We start from the raw sequence: 26,200 nt of genomic DNA on the forward strand, positions 1-26,200 counted from the left end.
TACCATAAACAAATAGTTCAAATAGTTAATTAGACTATAAGAGTAAGGGGTAAATTCGTCAACTACTTACTATCGGTTTGGTCGGATACCGTGGGCGTGGATGTTTGTTTTCGAATTGGGTTTGTCAACATCGGGATTATGATTGAGGTTGGTGACAATGACTGAACGGTGCTCCTGTTTTCCAACAACTCATTCTTTGTGGTTTGTACTATGTATACTGTGTCGCAGTAGTGGCTAAGAACATCAACTAATGATCAATATTTCTTTCGTGAAACCAAGGAGATGTGGGGAAGACTGATCAAAGTGTCACTCATTTTTTCACAATTTATTTTTTTAAATGCCACGCTATCCAATTTTCTAATATGTTACGTGGACAAGTTTGTTATAGTGCTCAGCAAATTTGGTAGCTAATAATTTCGTTACACGTGACATATTTTTATAGGAAAAGTTGACTGTCACGTGTCCAAGTTCGTTACGACTGGTAGCGAACTTGGTAGCCATGATTTCGTGACACGTGGCACACTTTTGCAAGAAAAGCTGACTGGACGGTGTGCTAGGTGGCACAATCTCATTACCCGATCAGAATTAATGTTCCAATCACAATAAAAAAACAGAAAATGAAAGAAAATGACAATTAATTGTAATTAATGTATTAATCACAATTAATGTACCAATCACCAATCACACTTAATATATCAATCACCATTCACAATTAATTTTGATCACAATTAATGTACCAATCACCAATCACAATTAATGTATCAATCGCAATTAATTTTGATCGGTACATTAATTGTTTGTGATATTATTGTTACAAATTCGAACGATGTTTGTGAGAGATAAAATATATCAAATGAGATGTCATTGGATAGATCTCAAAAAGTTATATGTAAAATAAAAAATATCTGATTTGGATATCCGAATCAAAAGTTATGGCTCTCCGAAGTTATTGGTGATTAGTACATTAATTGTGATTGATACAATCAAAAGTTAATCTTATTTGTACACTAATTATGATTGACACAATAATTGTGATTGCTAATTGGCCCATTAATTTTGATTGGCACATTAATTAAATTGCCATTTTCCTTCATTTTCTGTGTTTTATCGTGATTGATACATTAATTCTGATTGTGCCACGTGGCACCTAGTTCGCTTGGACCTTCAACGAACTTGGTGCATGTCAGACATGTGGCACACCTAGTTCGCTGCATGTGGCAACGAATTCTCCAATGTGTCAGCATTTATTGCAACATAGTTCGCTACTGGAAGTAGCGAACTTGTTGTCCACCAGAAACATACCACGTCAGCAAACCAAGTTCGCTGGCCACTGTAGCGAACTTGCTCGCGTGACATATTAAGAAATAACATTGTTTGCGTGGCATTTAGGTAAAAAAGTCGATGAACAGTGACATTTTGGTCACTGTTCCGAGGTGTGGTGTGTGATGTCGACTAGAAAGTAGAAAGGGAGTTTGAGAAACCACCTCGCAATAGGCTAGGTTATGTTAAGTTTTAGCATAAATAGATTAGATATGTGTAAAAAATATTGGATATGCTTGGCCTTTTAGTCTGTGGAGACTCTAAATTACAAGTTTGGTCTGACTTATATTTAAAAAATAAAAGTCTTGGTCTAAGCTTGTTAACTTGTTTAAGCTTATTAAACATTCAACAATTAAAAGAATAACTAAAATAATGTTATTTCATTATTAAAAATTATTAAAATAATAATTTTAATTACTTTATTTAAAATAAATAATATGATGTAGGTCGGCCTGAAGGCTTATAAGCTCGACATGTATAAAAAAAAATCTATGGCCTGTTTTCTAAATATATTTTTTTAAAAGTCTAGGCTTGTTCTATTTTACTACTTGTAATAGGCCAAGCCTAGCTTAATATAGATTAGGCAGTAGGCCCTTGTAGACCGGCCTAACCTATTTATACCCTATGTCACTATATTTCGATTTATAATTTCCCAAATTTAAATAGTATGTTTAGACAATAGTTTATGAGAAAAATATTTGTTGTTTTAAATAATATAATTTTGTGTTATTTTACATAAAATGACGTTATTTTGGTGTATAATTTGATATTTTTTATATTATTTCTCCTTCACTCTCTCTCTTCCTAATTTTATGGAAGACAAATAATATAAAAATTATCAATTATGCACCAAAATCAAGTCATTTTATTTAGAATAACATAAAATTATATCTTTTAATAGTATAAACATTTTTCCTACAGTTTATATATTCCACATTCTAGTTTTAGGATATTATTATTATAAAATATGTCTTTAAACTTGATATGTTGTTGGAAATAGTTTTTTTAATTTTATAAAAACATTAAATGTTGAATAAAATTGAAATATATGATATTAGGATTTATTTTGTTTATTTTTCTATAATTTCTAAAATATTTTAAACTCTTAAATATTTAAAGATATAACCATAAATATATGAGAAAAACTATTCTCATACTATAGGAGATAAATTTTTTCTACTATACACTCTTCGATAACTGGGCCACTTTATTTTAGATGATGGAGTTCACCAATTTATTTTTATGATAGAAGATAACTTATCTCCATTAACATAAGATTAATAAAACCTCGTCACAAAAAAAAATTAATAAAACCTAAATACATACCCACGATTACCCTTGTCATTCCTAAAAATGTGCGTGTTGTTACTGGAGCACATGGGCAGTGTCCTCAATTTTATGGGCCACTCGTGTGCCCAATTTAAGACCATAAAAAAGTCAAGAGCAACCTTCGAGTTATCCAACGTTATCGTCAAAGCAGTTCAATTCATGAGACTGAAAAATTTAACAGTAATAATCTAATTTAATATGTATTATCTTATACTTATATTTTGCTCTCTCTTTTTTATGTTAAAGGACGTGTGGTTACTGTAATTTTAAATAGATGCTGTAGAGTTACTCAAAGATAAGAGTAAGAACTGGTTTCCTTTGGCCAAATTTGTAGGTGTTTGAGTGTTTCGTTGTTTGGAATTTGAAGAATTTCATTGTGACTGAGCTGTGCAATAATGGAAGCACTATCTCTTCCTACAAACAGTCTTACAAATTCCAATGCCAAGTACATTTCTCTGAGTGCTGTTACTAATTATGCCTCGCTCTCTTCCTTACAACTCAATCCTTCTTACACAACCAGACCCCTCACTTTGGTATTCATTCTATCCCTCGTGTGTGTGAATATATATGTGGTTATTATTATTATGATTGATGGGTTTGTGGCTTTTTTCTTCTCTATGTCCTTTAACTGATACATGATAACTGCTTTTCCTTTGCTGAAGAGTGTTGTTCGAGTGCGAGCTGAGAGTGAGGATTATGAATTGAAGCAAATGAGGGACATGGCTGCTGCCAGAAAGAGATGGGAAGCTCTGGTATTTTCTGTTTCATTCAACTTCTTTTAGTAACATTCTTGATTTTGATGCTTGTGTATGTTATATGTTTAATGCCTAGTGAGGAGTTTCGAGTTGAATTTGAATTTGAATTTTCATAATCTTTTATCCTTCTTTCTAGTGAGTTGAGCTATTTGTTAGTGGAGTGGCATACAATGTTTGGGATTTATCAACAGCTTGAGCTTGAGCTTCTATAATGAACTGTATAATCAAGTCCTTGTTATTGGAGGATGCCCTCTTTTCTTTGATTAACCCCCTTCTAGACCATGATGTTGATCCACATATGGACCTAATGATTTTCATGTGGTTTGCTTGCTTATTTTGTAGGTCAGGGATGGAAAAGTTAAAGTTCTTACTCCAAGGGAAGCTGGGTATGCAGTTCAGCTTTCGAACAAGCCCCTTCTTGATGTTCGTCCCTCAAATGAACACAACAAGGTTTCTCTTTCGATGCAGCTGTCGCTTTGTTTACTTTAGCAAATATATTGTACAGATAGTTTAGTTATTTATCTGTAGTAGGAAGGGAAAAGGAAAGCAATTTGACATTTTAAACATGTTATTCTTGTGGTCAGACATTTTTGAAGCTAATTTTCTTGATGGTAATTGATCTTGGCTTGGTAGCTGTTGAAAGCATCGAATTTGCATTTCCCAAAACATTTAATTTACTTTAGCTTGTTGTAAACAATCTGCACAGTGCAATATTCATTGTTTTTTCTTGCTCTTTTTGCATGTTATGAAGGCATGGGTGAGAGCTTCAACCTGGATTCCAATATTTGATGTTGATTATAAGCTAGATGTTGGAACCATTCCCACAAAAATCACAAATTTCGTTATGGGTAATAAAAGATCCATGCTGGCTCTTTCATTATTAATTTTCACCTTCAGTCTTTTGGTAGACTTTCTGAATTTATGCAATAAATCTCTACATTTCATTAGAAATCTTCTACATTTAATTTGACCTTGTGCTGAACAGGAGGTTGGTGGAGTGGAATGCCTACACTGTCGTATGATAGGTATCCTAAACTATCATTTGTTCTTCTGATTCATTATCTGTGTACTTGAATTTTATATTTATTTCTATACTTTCTTCAACAGCCAGTTCTTAGCCAAAGTTGTGGAGAAGTTCCCCAAAGATACAGAATTAATTGTTGCATGCCAGAAGGGACTGAGGTGAGCTTTATACATTCAATTGATTGCTCACTGAATTGAGTTGTTTCTAATTCTAATTTTCCTTTTCCTTAAAATGTATTTGGTACTTCTCCTGCTGTTTTGAATCCTATTTCAGTTTTTCAATCGTTGAATCAGTCAAATTCTGGTGGATGAAAGAAATTCTTTGATCGTTTCACTAGTGTCAAATAAACAACGTTGTTCTTGTGTGGTTCTGAACCTCATTTTCTGGCCAGATCGCTTGCTGCTTGTGAACTACTATATAATGCTGGCTACAAAAATCTGTTCTGGGTTCAAGGAGGCTTAGAGGCTGCTGAAGAAGAGGCATGTTTCCAATTTCAGCTTTCTGGAATTTCTATTATGCTTTACTTTGATCAAATGTGGTAAAAGAAAATTAGCTTATCTTACGAGCTTGGCCCTTCTTACTACTGTGGAGCAGGATCTCATCGTAGAGGGTCCAGTGCCTCTTAAGTTTGCCGGAATCGGTGGTGTTTCAGAATTCCTTGGGTGACTATCTTTTCTCACTTTTTTCTCTACTTATAGTGCATGTAATATAATATGGTTGATGAAGTTTATTTGACATTAAGTCGAAGCAAGACTGAGTATCTGAAGTGTGAGTTTTCTCTGGTACAAGATGAGGACCAAGAACCTGTGCATCTAAATGGTCAAGAGGTACCCAAAAAAAATGCTTTTAAATACTTGGGCTCCATTTTACAAAACGGTGGAGAGATTGATGAGGATGTAAATCACAGAATCAGAGCAGGTGGATGAAATGGCGTAGTGCATCTGCATTTTTGTGTGACCGCAAAATTCCCCTGAAGTTAAAAGGAAAATTCTATAAAACGGCAGTACGACCGGCAATGCTATATGGAGCGGAATGCTGGCCAGCACATAGGCAACATGAGCATAAGATAGGAGTAGCAGAGATGAGGATGTTAAGGTGGATGTGTGGTTACACAAGGATGGATAAGATAAGAAATGAAGATATTCGACGAAAGGTCGGAGTAGTACCGGTAGCCGAGAAGATGAGAGAACATAGATTGAGGTGGTTTGGGCACGTGATGAGAAGACCCATGGATGCTCCTGTAAGAACAGAAGTTTGTTACCAAAAGTTAAACACAAAAAGAGGCAGAGGTAGGCCGAAGCTTACTTGGGGGAAAGTAGTAAAACAAGATTTAATGGAGTGGGATATAGATTGGCGGACAGTATGTCTTAGAAAGGAATGGAGAAAAGCTATAAGTATGGTGGAGGGTTAGACCCGCTGTTATTCCTATGTTCCAGATGGTCCCTTTTTAGTCCTTTTCCCCTTCATTTCCCCCACTTCTTCTTGTCCCTTTCTTTTTTACTTTTATTTATTTATATATACATATATTTTTATTTTTTTATTTTATTTTATTATTTTATTTGTGTATTTTTATTTATTTATTAATTTATTTATTTATTTATTTATTTTTATTTTTTTTATTTTTTTTTTATTTTTTTATTTTTATTTTTATTTTTATTTTTTTTTTACTTTTTTTTCAACCGTTTTGTATCTTTCATGTGGGTTCATCTACCACCGACCCCAATTAATTTGGGATAAAGGTGTTGTTGATGTTGATGTTGATGAAGTTTATTTGACCTTGTCAATTTGGCGTTTTCTCTATTGGACAACATATAATTTATTTTGTAATATTTACTAATTCATGCCACATTAGAACGTTATACTTCTTACACAATTATGATTGGTTGGAAATACTAGTATAAACATCAAAATCAATCATGGTTTGCTGTATGGCTTGTACAGAATTCCATTTTACGTGATGCATATTTAAGACCCGTGGTGATTTTTGTTTTTATTCTTTTAATTTCAATGACAAAAGAGAAATTTTATGTTATTTATATGTTGATAAAAACTGTCTGGTGATTCCCTTCAGTAATAAATCCAGTTAATAACTATCTTTTTTAAGAATTGATTTATTTTGTTCTAGATGATTGACAGTCTTTTGGCATTGGTTTATCTCTCATCCTGCCAAAATATAAAATTACCTACCATTTCCCAAATCAGTTTGCAAATTGGGTGTCATTATATGCATGCAACTAATTAAACTACAATTATTGTTGCAAAGACAAAAAGGTCTGGAAGATTTCATTTAGAAATGATATAGGAACGTTGTGTTATTGTATTTCCAGATTGCCAAGAATATATAAGAAATGATCCTGTCAATGATAACACAAAATTGTATAGCTTAATTCCCTGGTTGCATCCCTTAATTAAAAAACTTAATGTTAAGAGAATACCATACAGATTTGAGTTATATCCATCATCTAGTTGATGACAATTTTCCTATATGTAGCAAAATGTCCCTTGCTTGTTGGACATAATCAATACTTCTGTACCATATTGATTACTGTCTGCGGCCTTCAAAAGAGATTTTATATATTATAAAAATTTAGGACATTGTTAAAATATGGTTGCACATTTCTGACTTCATGATTATTTTCAGTTGGACTGATCAACAAAGAGCTGCTGCAGCCAAGGAAGGTTGGGGATATAGATTAGTGTTCTCTGCACGCCTGGTAATTCATCCGTTGCATGCTTTCAGTTGCAAATCTTATTTCCCAATCTTTACATTCACACGTTTCATTGTTTCTGGCATAGCTTGGAGTCATTCTTGTTGGCGATGCGCTATTTATCGGTGCTCAGCAAATCGGTCGCTATCTTCAGGATATCAGGACCCATTGAGGTTCTATGGCTGCCTTGAAGTCATTGATTAATATTCCTGGAGACGATGTTCCTTGTTGTGGATGAGTGCATGTAGAGACAACATACTAAGGAACTAAATTTTGGAAGCTGATCCTTGGCAAAGACTTACTACTACCCATCCTTTAGTTAAATATGATTTACCAGCAGGTGCTTTCTGAAATTTTATGTGGTAATTGCCTCATTCCATTTTTAGTCACTACTGGATTGTAAATGCAAGTTTAGTTGGGCAGTCATTTTAATTTAGGTTTCTTCCATGTGGCTGTGTACTAATACGTTTTTTGGGCCAAATGCTTGTATTTTTCTTTTAGAAATTTCCAAAAGAAAAAGAAAATAAATCATTTTTGTCATGTTACTGCTCCAATGATGTTACTGTTATGGTAAATGTGTCAGTATTGTAACTTGCAGTGGTTGATATACTAGGTGAATTCTGAACCCTGATTATATTGTTGCAGAAGCCCTCTCACGGCTGTGATTGTATAATGTATTAATGTGTTTGTTTGTACGTGTTTGTATCCATTTTTAATTCCGTCATTCCTTCCTTTTGAAATTGTGTTGTCTTAGGTTGATCATTAATTCTTAAAAGGAGAAGATATTGTGTAACAGAGGTCAACATTAAGTAATAGTGAAGATTAATCATCACAAGATGTAATCTTACATTTCAGTTTAGTGATTTTAATTGCCTTCCAAAATTTGTAAAATCAAGTTGAGAAAAGAAGATTTATCGAATTATATTTGCTCGAAGCAAGATCTTTGAAAATTCGCAGTGGTTTTGGTTTATCAGTACTACAAAAGTTATAATTCGATGGTGAATTGCAGATGCTTCTCAGCTCCTAGTAAAAAAATTTGGAAACACTTTAAGACAGCGTATATTGAAGGCGTAGCATTCTTATGAAAATGATTTCTGTTAAAATATGTTTTTAAGAGCCTCCTCCAAAAATTTGGATTTCAAGTAAGAATTTGATCATGAAGCAACTCAAGGATAGCAGAGTTGATAGAATCACAATTCTCCTCCTTTTGAGTTAAGAAGAGAAAACTTCCAAATGAACCAAGTTCATCCAAATCATACAATTCATTAATGACTCATTTGGTCTTCTTACTTGTATGTAGGCAATAGCTAACTAACTGCTTAACATTAACTAATAGCTATCTACTAACTGAGTACAATTCATATGCCCTTTATACTTGATGCATCATGAGTCTTCATTGAAAGTGCGGTTTAGCAACAACATGAAGATTTTCTCTCCTGTGCATTGAGATGCCAAAAACTTCAGTGAGGTCCAAGTCTTTGGCTGTAATACCAGGAGGAAGCTCCCAATCGAAACTGTGGAGGAGTTGAGCTAGAGCAAGCTCAAGAACTGCAATGGCAAATGTAATTGCTGGACAACCTCTTCTACCTGCCCCGAATGGTATTAGCTCAAAATCCTGTCCTCTGTAGTCAATATCACTTCCCAAAAATCTCTCTGGTTTAAATGCATTAGGATGTTCCCAACTTTCTGGGTTCCTACCAACTGCCCAAGCATTAACAAAAAATCTTGTCTTAGCTGGAATTTTATACCCGTCTAAGATAACATCTTCCATGGATTCCCTTGGGACTAATACTGGAACTGGAGGATGCAATCGAAATATCTCTTTAATAACAGCTCTCATATAATGCAGTTGATGCAGATCACTTTCTGTAACAACTCTTCTTTCTCCTAGGATGCTCCGCACTTCCTTTTGTGCCTTTTCCATAACCTGGGGATTCATTAGCAGCTCTGTCATTCCCCAATCAAGGGTAATGAAGGTTGTATCAGTTCCTGCAGCAAACATGTCCTGCAGAAACACAAAGGGTTGTCATTTATCAATTAAGCATAGTGAAAGCTGTATCCTTTTACAACATAATAAGAGATAAACCAATAAACCAACAATGGTTATTAAGGCTTCACTAACCAAGATGATTGCCTTGATATTATCAGTGGTGAGAGGCATCTCATCCGAGCCATTCTTCTGCACCTCGAGTAAAACATCTACGAGGTCCTTATGCTCCTCTATTTTATTGGAAGCCATATGTTCATTCAATATCTGATCAAAGAGTTGATCAAATCTTTGAGAAGTGTCCTGGAGTCTTGATTTCATGCCAGTCAAGCTGTGTATAAACTCCAAGGAAGGAAAGAAGTCACCAACGCTGAATCCTCCAAGGAGTTCCTGGTACTCATCAAGCATCATTTGGAACCCATGTCGTTGATAGTCTCCTCCTCCTGAGAAGTCCCTTCCAAATGCTACTCGACAAAGAACATCATTTGCATACAGTGCCAGCATCTTAGACAAATTGATAGTTCCTGGATAAGACCCTACAACCTGATGAACTAAACGAGCAACTTCTTCTTCTCTAACAGAACTATATGACTCTACCCTTTTGGCACTTAGAAGCTCAAGTATGCAAATTTTTCTGATATGCCTCCAGTAAGCACCATAAGGAGAGAAGACAATGTCTGTGCAGTTGTAGAAGAGGTATTTAGCTGAAAAGAGTTGTGGACGGCTTGAAAGTGCAAGATCATGGGTTTTCAACACTTCCTTTGCTAGTCTAGCTGATGAAACAACCACCGTTGGGATTTCACCAAGTTGTAGATAAATTATGGGTCCATACTTATCTGCAAGGCCTTGCAGAGACAGGTGAGGCATGGTGACAAGCTGGTGGAGGTTGCCAATGATGGGTAACATAGGAGGACTTGGAGGGAGATTGGATCTTCTCTTTCTTGACTTGTCTATAAAGAGAAATTTCATCAATAGAACTATGAAAATGAATATAAAGAACAAGAATGGTCTAAAGCCTTCTTCCAGCCATTGGAGCAGAGCCATTTCATAAACTGAGGGGAGTGCACTCTGCAGAGTGCTATTAGATGAAGCAATCTTCTTATCTACCAGTACTTAAATTACATAAAAATAATTTTCTTTTTACTTTTCCTTTGCATTAAATAAATATATAATTGGGTTCGCTTTTATACGTAGATAATTTATCTACATCAAACCCAAAATGTCATTTTAAGGCAGAAATCAAGGTATTTTTGTAATTATAATTTATTTAAAGGTTATAATAGTCTTTTTTATTATAATTTTTCAACCCAAATGATATCATCTTAGGAGCGAATTGCAGAAACATTAAAGCCTGTATAGACTGGGTTCACTTTTTTTACATAGATAACTTATTAACATTAAATCTAAAACGTCGTTTTAAGACGAAAATCAAGGTATTTTTGTAATTATAATTTATTTAAAGGTTATAATAGTCTTTTTTATTATAATTTTTTAATTTTTCAACTCAAATAACGTCATTTTGAGAGCGAATTGCATAAACATTAAAGTCTATATAATTTATTAAAACTTACGTAATTTAGTCACTCAAAACTTTTATGTGAATATAAATTGATAGTTGAAGTTGTAAATTCTTTTACTCCATGGCCTCGAGTCAGGCAGAATTAGAAAGTCACCCGTTTAAAATTATTAACTTCTTAATGAGTTCAAAAATTTTAAACTTTAAATAAAAACCACACAAATAATATTTTTTTAAAAACCAAATTATATATTCATTACCAAGTTATAATATTTTTTTAAAAAACCAAATTATATATTTATTACCAAGTTTTAAATTAGACTCAAATTCAAAATCATTGGTTAAATTGAAACAATCATGTACTAGTCGATCATGTGGTATATATGTACTATGGGTTCGCTTTTTCTGCAGTTACTGCAGATAACTTATCTGCAGTAAGTCAATACGACGTCGTTTTGAGACAGAAATCATGGTGTTTTTGTAATTTTAATTTATTTCAGGGTTATAATAGTCTTTATATTTATAATTTTTTAATATTTCAATACCAAAACGATATCATTTTAAGAATAAATGCAGATAACTTATTTGCATTAACTGCATAAACATTTTTTCCATTTACTATCTAAACATGGGTAACGATAAACCCTTAAACATGCAAAGAAACTTAAGGTGGTGTTTGGTTGGGAGCTTTTCAGTGGATATCTATGTTTCTCAAGTATGGCTTTTAGAAAAACCATGTTTGTTTCAACGTATTTTCACCAAAAATCCATCTATCCAATTTGTTTGGATTTATGAGAAACATAGATATTCGCACTGTTTAGAAACTCAATTTGAAGGTGAGATTTTTCGGAAAATCGGTTATCTGGCTTTTAATAGACTGTTGATTTCATAAAGTTACCTAATTTTTCCAGTAAAGTTTTTCCCCACCAAACATTTTTAACATTTTTCTACCTATCTCACTTTATCTATCTTTTCAATCATTTCTCTATCTATTACATTTTCTTACTATTCCAAAAAAAATTACTCAACCAAACGCCCCTACCGCGTTTTCTTCTTTCCTAATGTTATGCTTTCAGGCCGCATAATTCCGGATGAAAACAAAAATTATGTGGTTTTCTATCTTTTCGTCAAAGACTTCCAGTAAATGGCAGTGTGGCCCTGACACTTCACCACCGTCCAGTGTCATAATCCATAACGTGTCCATTTCTTTTGGATCAAGCTCGGGATTTGATACTCAAAAATAGTTGTCGTTGCTATCTTTTTTTGACTCTTATTGAGAAAATCGCGAGTGCCTCATCCTTAGCTACCTGGGTTCCACTTGAATGGGGACACTATATTATTTTGTCTTCGATCTTGCCATCCCGGGGATATTTTTTCCGGCAAGATAAGATGTTGGCGAACGGTGCAAGCTCGCCTTCAGGTCGATTTTTATATTTTGAGGGACCATTAGTCTTGCGCTTCCTCTTTCAATGTTAAACCCAAGCTCATTGAGAGATTGTCTAAAACCCTAAAATCTTAAATCCTAGATTTTTGAACCTTTCCAATTCCTCTATATATTCATTAGTTGTGAATAGAGACTAGGTTAGATGATTTGAAAGACTTTTGAGTGACACTTGAGAGATTTGAAAGTAAAGCTTTGAGCTTTGCATTTGAGAGACGAGTTTGAGTGAAACAGCTCTAGGAAAGTTTGACTACCACCATTGTAGGTGAGGTTTGAATGTACCACCATTGTTGGTGATGCTTAATCTTTTGTAACCCATTATTTTCGAGTAAACACCCTTTTTGGTCTCTGACAATATCTACGAAATACTTTTTAGTCCCTGGCAATAAAAAGGACCAAATTGGTCCCTAACAGTATGCAAAAAGGGTCACGTTAGTTACGGAGGAGTTGACATAAGGACTAATGTGGCCCTTTTTCATAATTTTAGGGACCAATTTGGTCTTTTTTTATTGTCAGGGACTAAAAAGAATTTCGTAGATATTGCCAAGGACCAAAAATGGTGTTTACTCCATTATTTTCATAGTGGAAGTTTGATTCTGGAATAGGTTCTCTGGATTTTTACTTTTTCATATTGAGGAAGGTTTTTCCACGTTAAAATCTGCTTGTGTTCTCTCTCTCTCTTCTTTGTGTTTTTTTTTTGTTTTTCCGTTGTGCTGGGCGACCTGTTGATACAGGGCGACTTCTAATTGAAGAGTCGAGCCCCTAGCTCGACGTTTAACTTCCGCAAAGGCTTCTTAGCTGAGTTGAGGGAACCGAGTTTCCAACGGTGGTATCAGAGCCCGGGTTCGACTGGTTCTAAGGGAGACGAGAGGGAGACCAGTGAAATCTCACATGATGGAGACATGTTCAAACTGACAGCGGCAACTTCACTTACTGGAGATTGATGATGGAAGATCATCTCTACTAAAAAGATTATATGAGCTCATTATCCTTAAAGAGAAGCCTGAAGGCAAAACTGATAAAGAGTGGGAAATCCTGAGTCGGAAGGCGGTAGCCACGATTAGGAAATATATTGACAAAAAGCCTCTTTGAGCACGTGTCTGAGTTCACGAACGCGTACCAGTTATGGACGAAGCTGGAGTCCATGATTCAGAAGAAGACTCCCAGGAACAAAGCACACCTGGTTCTCCGACTTGTGAAACTCGAATACAAGGACGACATGAGCATGATTGAACAACTCAACACCTACAAATGTATTGTTAATCAGTTGTCTAAAGCATGATTCAGAAGAAGATTCGCAGGAACAAAGCACATTTGGTTCTCCGACTTGTGAAACTCAAATACAAGGACAACATAAGCATGATTGAACACCTCAACACCTACAAAGGTATTGTTAACCAGCTGTCTAAAGCCGAGATGAAAATTGATAACGAGATGCAGGCTTTGCTGTTGTTGAGCTCGCTGCCAGAAAGCTGGGATACTCTGGTGGTGACTTTGAGTAATTCGGCTCAAGAAGAAAAATTAAAGATGGATGTCGTAATAGATAGTATCTTAAACGAATAAGCCAGGAGAAGATAACGAGGTGTTTCCAGCACGTCTGAGGCCAACGTAGCTGAGAATAGAGGGAAATCCGATTTTCGGGGTAGAAGTAAGAGTCAGGGTCGAGATTGTGACAAACGAGAAAAGTCCAAAGGCTGGTCAAAGTCGAAATATAAGTTGAAGTGCTTTTTCTGTGCGAAGCCATGGCATAAGTAGTCAGACTGCAGGACTCTGCAGAATGACGAGCAGAACAACTCTGTGAAGCAGGATCAGATTATTCCCTAGAAGAAAGAAGAAAAGAGAACCACATGTGGTTGCAAATGGTGATGCCGAGATATTCTTACTCGGTGAAGAAATTTGAACGTCACTTATGACGACTGCACCTGGATTGTTGATTATGGGGCCTCTTTCCATGTCACCCCACATAAGGTATTCTTTTCAGCTTACAGAAGTAGAGATTTCGGGGTCGTGAAGATGGGAAATCAGGTGACTAGCAAGATTGTTGGTGTTGGCAATGTGAACCTGATCTCAGATGTAGGGTGCCGACTTATTTTGAAGGATGTGAGGCATGTACCTGACATGTGTTTGAACCTAATCTTGGTTGGCAAGCTAGATGATGTCGGGTTAGTGAACTATTTTGGAGAAAGTAGATGGAAGCTGACCAAGGGAAACTTAGTCATGGCTCGAGGTAAGAAGGAAGGTCCCTTATATGTGATGCAAGGAAAGATAAATGGTGGAGAAGTCAATCTGTCCAAGATGGACATAGCCTAGAGCTGTGGCATAAATGCCTCGGCCACATGAGCGTGAAAGGGCTCTAAATTTTGAACAAGAAATGATTATTGATCGGGTTAAAAGGCCAAGCTTTGGAGAGTTGCACGCACTACCTAGCTGAAAAACAGCACCAGGTTTCTTTCGTGAAACCGGATTAACTCAGAAAATGCAGGTATATTCTTGACCTCGTCTATACTGGTGTCTGCTCCATGTCGGAGAGATCCTTGGAAGAGCGCAGTACTTTGTGTCATTCATTGATGATCATTCCCGCAAAATATGGGTATATTTGTTGAAGTCTAAAGACCAAGTACTCCAATCATTCAAAGAATTCTATGCAGTTGATGAAAGAGAGACTGACAAGAAATTGAAGGTGGTCCGATCTGACAATGGTGGTGAGTATTGCGGCCCATTTGATGCTTACTGCAGAGCAGTCGGATCCGACTTGAGAATATGTCTCCCAAGACTCCTCAGCTGAATGGACTTGCTGAAAAGATGAACATAACTATTAAAGAGAAGGTACAAAGCATGTTATCCAATGCCAGATTCTGGGGAGAAGCTGTCAGAACTGCGATTGACCTGATCAACCTCTCACCATCACGACCACTAGAAGGAGAAATTCTAGAGGAAGTCTGGACAGGTCGAAAAGCAACCTATGACCACCTGTAGGTGTTACGATGTCGAGCTTTTGTGTATATCCCTAAAGATGAAAGAGCGAAACTCGATGCGAAGACAAAATAGTGCATCTACCTCGGATTTCCGAGATATGAGTTCGGATTTAGACTTTGGGATCCAATTAGTAAGAAGATAGTGAGAAGTCGAGATGTGATATTTCATGAAGATAAGACTATTTATGACGTTTAGAAGCCTAAAGTCCAGATTTTTGCCCGACGTTAGGAACTAGTTTCTTCTGTTCGAGCTGAAGCAGGAGGAGAAACCAATGAAGAAAATAATGAAGAAAATGATGATCAGCAACAAGCTGATGAAAACCAAGATACTGAGGTCCGAGTTGATGATGAGATCTGGGATGAGAATGACGAACCAGGTTCTCAAGCTGAAGAACAGCCGAGATATCGAACTCGAGAAAGAAGACCCTATACAAGGTACCCATCTGATGAATACACCGTTGTTGCTGAAGACGGTGAGCCTCAGAGTTATGATGAGGCAATAACGAGCTCAGAGAAGGAAGAATGGGAAAAGGCAATGCAAGACGAGATGAAGTCTCTACACGAGAATCAAACTTATAAGCTGACCGCGCTGCCTGAAGTAAGAAGAGCTCTGAAAAACAAGTGGGTTTACAAAATCAAGAATGAAGAGAACGACCAGAAGTCGATATACAAAGCTCGGATTGTAGTGAAAAGGTGCAATTAGAAGAAGGGAGTGGACTTTGAGGAGATTTTTTCTCCTATGGTGAAAATGAGCTCAATCTGAACCGTGTTAGCCATGGCGGCTTCGATGGACGTCGAGGTAGAACAAATGGACGTGAAGACGATATTTCTTCACGGTGATTTAGAAGACGAGATATATATGGAAAAACCTGATGAATATCGAGGTCCAAAACAAGAAGACTTGGTATACCGGTTGAAGAAAAGTTTATATGGCTTGAAGCAAGCACCTCGGTAGTGGTACAAGAAATTTGAATCTTTCATGACTGATTACAAGTTTGAGAAGACAGATGCCAACCACTTCGTATTTGTGAAGAGGTATGAGACTGGAGATTTTCTGATTTTGTTGTTATATGTTGATGATATGCTTATTGTGGGGCAGAACAAAGAAAGGATAACCGCCCTGAAGAAGGCATTGAACTCGTCCTTTGCAATGAAAGACCTCGGCCTTGCAAAACAGATTCTTGGATTCAAGATCACCCGAGATAAACAAAAGAAGTTACTGTGACTGAGTCAAAAGAAGTATATTGAGAAGATATTGAAGAGATTCAGCATGGACAAAGCCAAAACAGTGGGCCTCCCTAGCCGGACACATACAGCTGAACCAGAAGCAATGTCTGAGATCTGATGAAGACAAAGACGAGATGTTGAATATCCCGTACCAATTCGATGTCGGAAACTTGATGTATGCAATGGTTTGTACGAGATCCGACTTGGCGTATGCTGTTGGAATGGTAAGTCGGTATCTATCAAACCCCGGCAAAGAACATTGGGAAGCAGTGAAGTGGATTTTCAAGTGTCTCAAAAGAACAATAAAGTTGTGCCTCTGATTTGGAGAAGGCAAAGCTGAGTTGTAAGGATACTCGGATGCTGATTTAGGGGGAGATTCCGACTCGAGGAAGTCGACGACGAGATACATGATGACTTTTGTAGGATGAGTTATCTCTTGGCAATCAAGACTACAAAAATGTGTGACACTTTCAACAATCGAGGCTGACTACATAGCCGCGACTGAGGCAAGCCAAGAAATGTTGTGGATGAAGAAGTTTCTCTCTGAACTCGACCATGATCAAGATAAGTACTAGCTGGGATGTGATAATCAAAGCACAATTCATCTTGCGAAGAATTTGACCTATCACTCCCGTACTAAGCACATTGATGTGAGGTATCACTGGATCCGAGATGTGGTCGAAGATGGAAAGCTCGAACTTGTCAAAGTGCACACTGACCAAAATTGGTCCAACATGATGATGAAGCCAAATTCAGCAAGGAAATTTGAAGACTGTTGTAAAGGAGCCGAGTTGATGCTGAAGCCGACGCATTGAAGTCGGAAGGGGAGATTTGTTGGGCTTCCTCCTTCAATGCTAAGCCCAAGCCCATTAAGGGATTTTCTAAAACCCTAAACCCTAGATTCTTGAACCTACCCACCTCCTCTATATATTCATTAGTTGTGGGTGGAGGCTAGATTAGATAATTTGAGAGACTCTTGAGTGACACTCGAGAGATTTGTGAGTAAAGCTTTGAGCTTTGCATTTGAGAGACCTCTAAAGAGAGTTTGAGTGAAACATCTCTAGGAAAGTTTGACTACTACCATTGTAGGTGACTTTTGATTATACTACCATTGTTGGTGATGCTTGATTTTTTGTAACCCATTATTTTCATAGAGGAAGTTTGATTCCGGACTAGGTCCCATGGGTTTTTACTTCTTCATATTGAGGAAGGTTTTTCCACGTTAAAATCTGTTTGTGCTCTCTCTATCTCTCTCTCTCTCCTTTGTGTTTTTTTTATTTTTATTTTTTCGCTGTGCTGGCCAACCTGTTGTTACAGGTCGACCTTTGATTGAAGAGCCAAGCTCTTAGCTCGACGTTTGACTTTCGCAAAGGCTTCTTTGCCGAGTTGAGGGAACCAAGTTCCTAACAATTAGAACAAAAAAATGACCTGTTATCAAAGTTACAGGCAATTTATGTTAGATATGACTCATATGTAACTCATGTTTGAATGATAAATATGTAATTATGTATGATTTAATGAATGACTAAATGATAATTTTGATTGGTTTTGGAAAGGGTGTCATAACCACCTGAGAATAGTTATCTAATGGTAATGGAGAATTGTTCTTTTGTGATAATTATTGGTTTCTTGAAATAAAAGAATACACATCTTCAATCCCCATTTATGAGAGTTTTATGCTTCATCATTATTATCATCAAGAAAAAAGGCATTAAAGAAAGAAAGGGCTAGGAGATCGATAAATCATCAAGGGATTTTAAAGATTAAAGAATCTTACCCAATCAAAGTTTATACGAATCATGGAGAAAGGTTGGTATTCCTAATTCCAAACTTATGCATGTGAAAACATGAATTTTCAAGATCCATTTGTGTTCTTGTATGATGAACCCTAAAGTAGAAAACACAAAATTTATGTTTTACATGTGGTATCAAAACCTATGTTTGGGAATTCATGTTCTTCCTAGTGTGATTTCTGAATTATTGTTGCGTTTTGAAATTAATCCAAGAAAGATTGGTTCCATTATGGATAAATTATTGGTGTCTGGAATTTATCTTCTCTTCAAATTAATGTTCATGTTCATGTTCATGTTACTGCTCATAGTTAGAAATTTTCGACCATTGAAATTTTTATGTTAATAGCTTGAAATTTTTGACAATGTACTGTTTATGGTTACTGTTCATTAGTACGTATGGTTTGAAAATCCTGACAACGTTGTTGTTCATAATGCATCAATGTGGATTGGACTTGTGATTGTGTCATTTAAGAATTTTGTTATTGAACTTTTGTTGGAAATCAAAGATATTTAAAAATTGCATAAGATGGGAATGAACCCATGACCACCTATATGACTAGGTTGCATTTTGCCAACTGAACTAATGATAACTTTATGATATATATTCACATTATTTGTGTGACTTTTATGCTTCTTTGGATGTTATGAATACTGACTGTACGAATACTCATAATTGTCAAGAATGTATGGGTTTTGGAATACGTATAGTGGATTTGTTAGTCACCAAGGTGACCAAATCTTTATGAATTATTTTAATTCCAAACAAGATGTTATTTGTCAATTACTCATGACCTTGATGCCATGAAAGTTATGTTTGTGTCGTGGGTGAATTGAAGTTCGTTATTACAAGGTAGTTAAGGATAAACCCCAAGGTTGGTTATTTGTCTTTATAATAATTGAACATGAATGTTGGTATTGTTCATACACTTCTAGTTTTATTTAGACAACCAAAGATGATAAATATTTATAGTTGGAATATTCATCATTGCCAAATTATGTGATATCTCTATTAGCACCATTATGTTTAAATATTGTGTATTAATGGATTACCCAAAGCTGAACATTAATATGCATTGTATGAAGTACGTTTGAATCTGTGAAGCATGTTGGTATGTGAAATGTGTAACTCAAAACATTAATGTTTTTAAAATTATTTTTCCTTACGATACCTATTGCTACACATTCGATGTTCTCAACTGTTGCAGTTTTTAATGGACTAAACTTCTTTGAATGGAATGAGAAAATCTAATTTTACCTTATGGTAATGGATCTCAATTTGGCTCTTAGAGAAGAAAACATCCAGTGTTATTACTACTACAAGCATCGAGGAGGAAAAGGTCTATTTTAAAAATTGAAAAAGATCTAACAGGTTTATTCTGATGTTTATGCAATTGAGTATTGCTGGCAACATTAAGTTATCTCTTCCACAAACTAAAAGTGGGAAAAAAAATTATGAAATTTGTGGAAGAGCTCTCAAACTGCTGACAATTCTCTTGTTGGGTCACTTATGAGTATGTTGACCACCATGAAATTTAATGGTTCACATATTATGAATGAGCATATTGTTGAAATGACAAACATTGCAGCAAGACTTAAGACATTAGGAATGGATTTGCGTGAGAATTTTCTAGTGCAGTTTATAATGAACTCATTATCGGCTGAGTATAGTCCGTTCCAAATGAACTATAATACAATGAAAGATAAATGAAATGTGCATGAAATGCACAATATGCTAGTCCAGGAGGAAACCAGATTCAAGAACCAGAGAATTCATTCCATCAATTATGTCAAACATCAAGGAGCTGAAAAGAAAAGAGGTAAGAAGCATGAGAAGAACGAAATATGGCTCCTAAAGATTAACGAGGCCTCCTCCGCGTTAGTGGGAATGATAGGTTCATTGAGGATGGCGAAGTTAGTGCAAGTGAAACACCATGTAAAGTAAATATTCAAGAAGTTAGACTACAAGTTCCCTTAACTTATATCTCTAGTAAAGTTGTTGTTCCTCGTGTTATTGTTCCCTTAACTTGTAAGAGAGTTGATTGTAAGTGGGTTTTTAAGACCAAACGTGACTCTCATGGTAACTTAGAATGTTACAAGGCTAAACTTGTTGCAAAATGTTTTACTCAGAAATATGACATTGACTATAAAGAAATCTTTTCACTTGTTGTTAAGAAGGATTCTATAAGAATCATTATGGCATTGGTGGCTCATTATGATCTAGAGTTGTACCAAATGGATGTTAAAACTACCTTTCTAAATGGAAATTTGGATGAAGATGTGTACATAGACCAATCAATGGGGTTCATAGAAAAAGGGAAAGAGCACACGATGTGCAAACTTAAGAAGTCAATATATGGACTTAAACAAAGTTCAAGACAATGGTACCTTAAGTTCATTGATACCGTTGTTTCTTTTGGATTTATGGGAAACACTATTAATCGGTGTATATATCTGAAGGTCAATAGAAGCAGGTTTATATTACTGATTCTATATGTTGATGATATATTGCTTGCAATTAATTATCTTAGTCTTTTAAATGAGACTAAGAAGTTTCTCTAGTAACTTTGAGATGAAAGATATAGGTGGTGTAGCTTATGTGATTGAGAAAGAAATATTCTGTGATAAATCACAAGGATTGTTGGGCTTGTCTCATAAAGCATTTTTAATAAAGTTTTAGAATAGAAAATTGCTCATCATCTCCAATTCCAATTCAAAAAGGAGACAAATTTAGTCTCATGCAATGTTTTAAGAATGAATTGGAACGAAAAGAAATGGAAGCAATTTCGTATACGTCACTAGTTGGGAGCTCAATCTATGCTCAGACTTGTATGTGACCAGATATTAGTTTTGCAGTTGGAATGTTGAGGAGATTCTAGAGTAATCCTGTTATGGATCATTTGAAAGCTGCAAATAAAGTTGACATCTACAAGGCACTAAAGATCATATGTTTACTTATAGGAGATCTAACAACCTTGAAGTGATTGGATACACATATTCAGATTTTGCCGAATGTGTGGATACAAGAAAATCCACTTTTGGCTACTTATATATTTTAGTTAGGGGAGCTATATCATGAAAAAGTGTGAAGCAGTCTGTAATTGCTGCATACACTATGGAAGATGAACTTGTGGTATGCTTTGAGGCCATGGTTCATGGTAAATGGCTATGGAATTTTATTTCAGGGCTAGAATTGGTCGACAATATTAATAGGTCGCTGAAAATTTATTGTGATAATTCCGTAACATTCTTATTTTCTAAAAATGACAAGTATTCCAAAGGTGGTAAGCATATGGTGTTGAAATATTTTTCCGTTAAAGAAGAGGTTCAGAAACATAGAGCATGTTAGCACCAATCTTATGTTAGTTGATCCCTTGATGAAGGGATTTCTGTTAAAGATATTTATTGTTCATGTATATAGTATGAGCATTATGTCAGCTAGTGAATGTTGATAACTACTGCTATGCATTGACTATTGACACTTTGAGCTCATTAATGTATATGTTCTGATATTTTCGTGTTTTTGGTTTATAAATGCATGCATGAATGTATGATGACATTGATAAACAGGACTTGTCCCTAATAATGACATTATTGTTGGACATAATAGTATATTTCCCATTAAAGTATCATATTAGGGAGAAAAATCAATATAGTGGTACATGGAATGAACTATATTGATTTGATAATATAGAACAATCATGACTCTTATTGGTTTTATTCCTAATTAAGACTTATGATGAAACCAATGTATGAAACTTTTAGCCGAATTGTGCACATTAAAGTTGAATTTTTTTTGGTAACAAAAAACAAAGAGGGGAAAAGCCCCTGAATCAACAGAAAAAACAAACAGAAAAATAAAACTAACAAAGTAACCAGAAAACTAGAAATAAAGAGCAAGTTCCCCTAAGAGTATCTACTGCAATCCCGGGTCTAAAAGGTCAGCAGCAAGCAGGTTGAGGAGATCACTGTGGGGCATTGAGATTATTTTTAGGCCATAGGGATCGTCCATAGCCTTCTTCGCGATCCAATCCGCACAAGAGTTGCAATTCCTCGGAGTTTGAGTCAACAAAACAATCCACTCTTTCTGAAGGAAGTCTCGAGTCCTAGCTACCAGAGGGAGCTTTCGAGTATCATTACCACTATTGGTAAGAAGGCTTAGAGCTTGAGAAGAATCGGTTTCCAGTATTATTTGCTTCCAGTCATGATTCCAAGTAAATTCTAGACCATAAAACATAGCCCAAAGTTCAGCAATTAAGGGGGTACATGTACCAATGAAGACCGAAAAACCACTGATCCAGGAGCCATTTGAATCCCTCAAAAGACCTCCACATGCAGCCCTATTTCCAATCACTGTACCATCCACATTCAGTTTCAGAAAACCCACTTCTGGCCTTGTCCACTTTGAGGGAAGAGTAGGAGGTGAAATTCCAAAAGGTTTTTTAGACTTTAGAAAACAGAACCTAATTTCCTCAATTTGAGCTGCTAGCTGTGTAGAAGGGTCGTCTGACCTTACAAACTCCTCTTCATGTAACTCTCTATTCCTCCATACCCACAGAGCGTTGCAAGTAATAAAGAAGTAGTCCCTCAAGTCCTTGTTGCTTATTGCGTTTTTATTCAGATTCAAAGTCAGCCATTCCTTGAACGAGCTAACAGTAAGGAAATCCACTGGAAGGGGATTCAGCATAGGAAGTTGCCATACTTTTCTTGCCTTGTGATAATCTCTAAAGACATGAAGACAGTCTTCTACTTGCTCAGGACATGAGGGGCACCTGTTAGAAGCTCCACTCCACTTAGTTGTTGTCTCTCTTGTAAGGATTCTTCCATGAAGCATTTTCCAGATAAACAGCTTTATTCTCTCCTTACCTTTCCACTTCCAGATGCGTTCCCAGATATCACTAGCAGCAGGGATAGTTGCATCAATTAGATTGTGGTAAGCCAGTTTAACAATGGATTGACCAGGGTTCCAGTCCTTCCACATTATAATATCCTCTCCTGATGTTTCTTCTAGTTGAGGAATAGCAAGAATTTTGTTCACAATATTGGGTTCAAAGTGGTTCAACAAATATTGCATATTTCAGCCATCTCCTGATATAAAGATCTTGTTATTGATCTTGGAATCAGCAGCTTCATGGGAAAGAATTGAGTGTGTATAGGCCAGGAGATTGGGGCTGAGGCCAACCCAATTATCCTTCCAAAAATCAATCTTTTTACCATTTCTTATTTGCCAAATAGTATTGCCCAACAATTTTGGCCAGATCTTACAGAGGCTTTTCCATAGGTGGGAATCATATGGTTTGCTAACAACCTCTTTTAAGAAGTCTTTTTTTCTTCCATATTTGGAATTCAGCACCTGAACCCATAGTTGATTTGGGGATTGGATTATATTCCAAGCACACTTTTGGAGAAAAGCTACATTCTGGCTTCGAAGATCAAGGATACCTAAACCACCCTTATTTTTTGGCAATTTTAATTGCTCCCATCCGATTGCATGATGTTTCCTATGTGTAACAGAATCTCCCCAAATAAAGTTCCTTTGCATCTTCTCAATTTCTTCACAAATGCCCATCGGTAACAAGCTGTTTTGCATGTGGAACATATGAATAGTGGAAAGGATAGATTTTGCCAAAGTCACTCCCCCTGCCATGGATAGACACTGCTTTTTCCAGCCATTTAGTCTGTTATTGACTCTGTCCATAATCTCTCCATAGTGCAATTTATTGATTCTTCCATGTTTCATCCTGTATCCCAGATATCTACCCAGATTTTTTGTTTGTGTGAAGCCACAGATCTTCACAATGGAGTTAGCAACATCTATTGGGACATTTTTGGAAAAAAAGATATTTGATTTCATGTAACTAACCTTCTGGCCAGACATGTTGCCAAACTTTATTAAACAGCTCATGATTGTCTTTATTTGATTGATGCTTGCTTCCCCAAACAGTAGCAGGTCATCAGCAAAGAAGAGGTGCGAAATGGAAGGCCCACCTTTGCCAGTTGTCATTGGTTTCCAATCTTTTGTTTCTATGGAGTCAGCAATTAGATGAGTTAGCTTCTCTATACATAAGACAAAGATATAAGGTGATATGGGGTCTCCTTGTCTCAATCCTCTGTTTGGGGAAATGCTTCCAGCCTTAGAGCCATTCCAGAGAATTTCTAGTTCTGTGGATGTGATGCACTGCATAATCAGATTTACTAGGGACTCCAGAATATTTATTTCAGTTAGCACTTTAAATATGAAATTTCAGGACATACGATCATAAGCTTTTTCTAAATCTATTTTGATCGTGAAGAAGCCCCTTTTCCTCTTCATCCTGTTCATGGAGTGTACCATCTCTTGAGCTATAACAATGTTGTCCTGGATCTGTCTGTAAGGCACAAAACTGACTTGTTGAGGAGAAATAAGCTTGTTGAGAAGAGGCTTCAGTTTTCCAACTATAATCTTGTTGATTCCTTTGTAAAGCACTGAGCAAAGGGCAATAAGACGAAACTGGTTTATCTTCTCTGGTTTGGCCAGCTTAGGAATAAGAACTATAAAGGTTTTGTTTAGTTCTTTGACTTCAGCAGGTTTATTCCAGATCTGATTTACACAGTCCTTCACTTGATTCTTCAGGATTTCCCAATTTTTCTGGAAGAAAAAAGCTGGGAATCCATCGGGTCCAGGAGCTTTAAGAGCATTCATAGATAAAAAAGCTTTTTTGATATTTACATCCGAGATGGGATGCTGCAGGGTAGCGAGATCAGCCTCATCAATGGTAGGCCAATTTGTGCTAGTTACCTCCCAGGATCTGTAGTGGTCTTCCTCAGTATATAAATTGCTGAAAAAATTATGAATAAGAGAGTTCAGTCTTCCTTCATCTCTCACTACCTGCCCCTCATCATTTTTTAGCTCTAAGATTTTATTCCTCGCTCTTCTAATAATGGTGGTTGTGTGGTAGAATCTAGTATTCCGATCTCCGTCCTCTATCCATTTGCATCTTTCCTTTTGGAACCATAAAGCTTCTTCTTGCTCAAGAACTCTGTTCAATTCATCCCGTAAGGCTTTATCTAAGTCAGAATAAGCTTGATCCAGGTGATTGATGTGGTGATTCTTGGTTTCTTGGATCTTTTTGAGCAGATGTTCTTTTCTAACTTGTATGCAGCCAAACACTCTTTTATTCCAAGACTTGAGAGGGGGAATCAGATTGCTAAGGCCTATGTTGATCTTGATCTGATTGTTCCAAATAAACTTGAGAAAATGAGTGAAAGTGATGTGGCTTTGCTAAGCCACCAAGAACCTAAAGGGTCTTTCTTTCCACTGATGCTCTTTAGTGGTAAGAGTAAGAAGAAAGGGATTGTGGTCAGAGTTAAGTCTAGGCAGGGCTCTAACAACAGCTTCTCCAAAAGTGGTTCTCCAATCTGCATTGGAACAAATTCGGTCCAGTCTCTTAAAGACTCTTTCAAGATGGAGCCACTTTGGTCCCCTCCACGTAAAGGTAGCACCTTTATTGTCCAGATCCAGTAAATTGCAATCATTCAGGAATGAAGAAAACTTCTGGCATCTGGCAAGGTTGACATGGGCTCCCCCTTTTTTCTCTTTTGGAGAAACTATCTCGTTGAAATCACCCATTATAGCCCATGTACCCACCATGCTACCACTTATTTTTTTGTAATAACTTGGAGATATCCCTACATAATCTCCTCCAGCCACCTTGTTCTGGAAGTACAACCTTTAAGGCTATCTCCTTATTAAAACAGAGGGTGTATTAAACCACTTTCATCAGAAAAAGGATGAAACTAATCCCTCTTAGAGGGGGAGGCAATTTTTATAACATCCAAAGAATTTCAAGAATTTACTTTGGCCAATGTTTGAACCTCTGACCAAAGAAAATCCTTGGGCACTTAGTTATCAACTGAGTTATCCTTTGGGGTTTATGTTATTCGCTTTTCAAGGCCAATATATGATTCATTGTCCGTCCTTCAAACTAGTGTGACAGAGTATATTAGAGAAATATATAAAACTATTAATTTTGTCTCACAATTTTAGGTTGAAATGATTTTTCATATATTACTAGAGCTTATCTGATTAAGTAGTCACGAATTTGATATTCACCACCCTTTATTCTATTAATAAATAACTAAATAATGC

At 36.2% G+C, this 26,200-nt stretch overlaps 2 protein-coding genes across 2 annotated transcripts; one reads left to right on the forward strand and one right to left on the reverse strand.

Annotated features, from left to right (window-relative positions):
* The first annotated feature begins 2,933 nt into the window (after positions 1-2,933).
* On the forward strand, positions 2,934-7,789 carry LOC133305922 (rhodanese-like domain-containing protein 11, chloroplastic). Its single transcript, XM_061506180.1, has 10 exons — positions 2,934-3,182; positions 3,312-3,401; positions 3,747-3,854; positions 4,156-4,252; positions 4,390-4,429; positions 4,512-4,586; positions 4,820-4,907; positions 5,023-5,090; positions 7,070-7,142; positions 7,225-7,789. Exons 1-10 carry the CDS (start codon positions 3,045-3,047, stop codon positions 7,306-7,308), a joined length of 861 nt encoding a protein of 286 aa, XP_061362164.1. The 5' UTR covers positions 2,934-3,044; the 3' UTR covers positions 7,309-7,789.
* Positions 7,790-8,258: 469 nt separating this feature from the next.
* LOC133305920 (cytochrome P450 71AP13-like) lies at positions 8,259-10,190 on the reverse strand. The gene is made up of 2 exons (XM_061506178.1): positions 9,259-10,190; positions 8,259-9,141 (listed from the first exon to the last, which is right to left on the reverse strand). The coding sequence occupies exons 1-2, from the start codon at positions 10,165-10,167 to the stop codon at positions 8,530-8,532; spliced, it is 1,521 nt and encodes a 506-aa protein (XP_061362162.1). The 5' UTR covers positions 10,168-10,190; the 3' UTR covers positions 8,259-8,529.
* Between the last annotated feature and the right edge of the window lie 16,010 nt (positions 10,191-26,200).

The sequence above is a fragment of the Gastrolobium bilobum genome, unplaced genomic scaffold, assembly GCF_033153095.1.
Source record: "Gastrolobium bilobum isolate Gb01-03AN ecotype WA unplaced genomic scaffold, APGP_CSIRO_Gbil_v1 utg22961, whole genome shotgun sequence".
NCBI classification, from domain to species: domain Eukaryota; kingdom Viridiplantae; phylum Streptophyta; class Magnoliopsida; order Fabales; family Fabaceae; genus Gastrolobium; species Gastrolobium bilobum.

Coding starts and splice junctions, on each gene's coding strand:
- LOC133305920 (XM_061506178.1), bottom strand. CDS start 10,167: ATGGCTCTGCTCCAATGGCTGGAAGAAGGCTTTAGACCATTCTTGTTC. Junction 9,142..9,258: donor ATATCAAGGCAATCATCTTG/GTTAGTGAAGCC, acceptor GTGTTTCTGCAG/GACATGTTTGCTGCAGGAAC.
- LOC133305922 (XM_061506180.1), top strand. CDS start 3,045: ATGGAAGCACTATCTCTTCCTACAAACAGTCTTACAAATTCCAATGCC. Junction 3,855..4,155: donor CCTCAAATGAACACAACAAG/GTTTCTCTTTCG, acceptor CATGTTATGAAG/GCATGGGTGAGAGCTTCAAC. Junction 7,143..7,224: donor TAGTGTTCTCTGCACGCCTG/GTAATTCATCCG, acceptor TTTCTGGCATAG/CTTGGAGTCATTCTTGTTGG.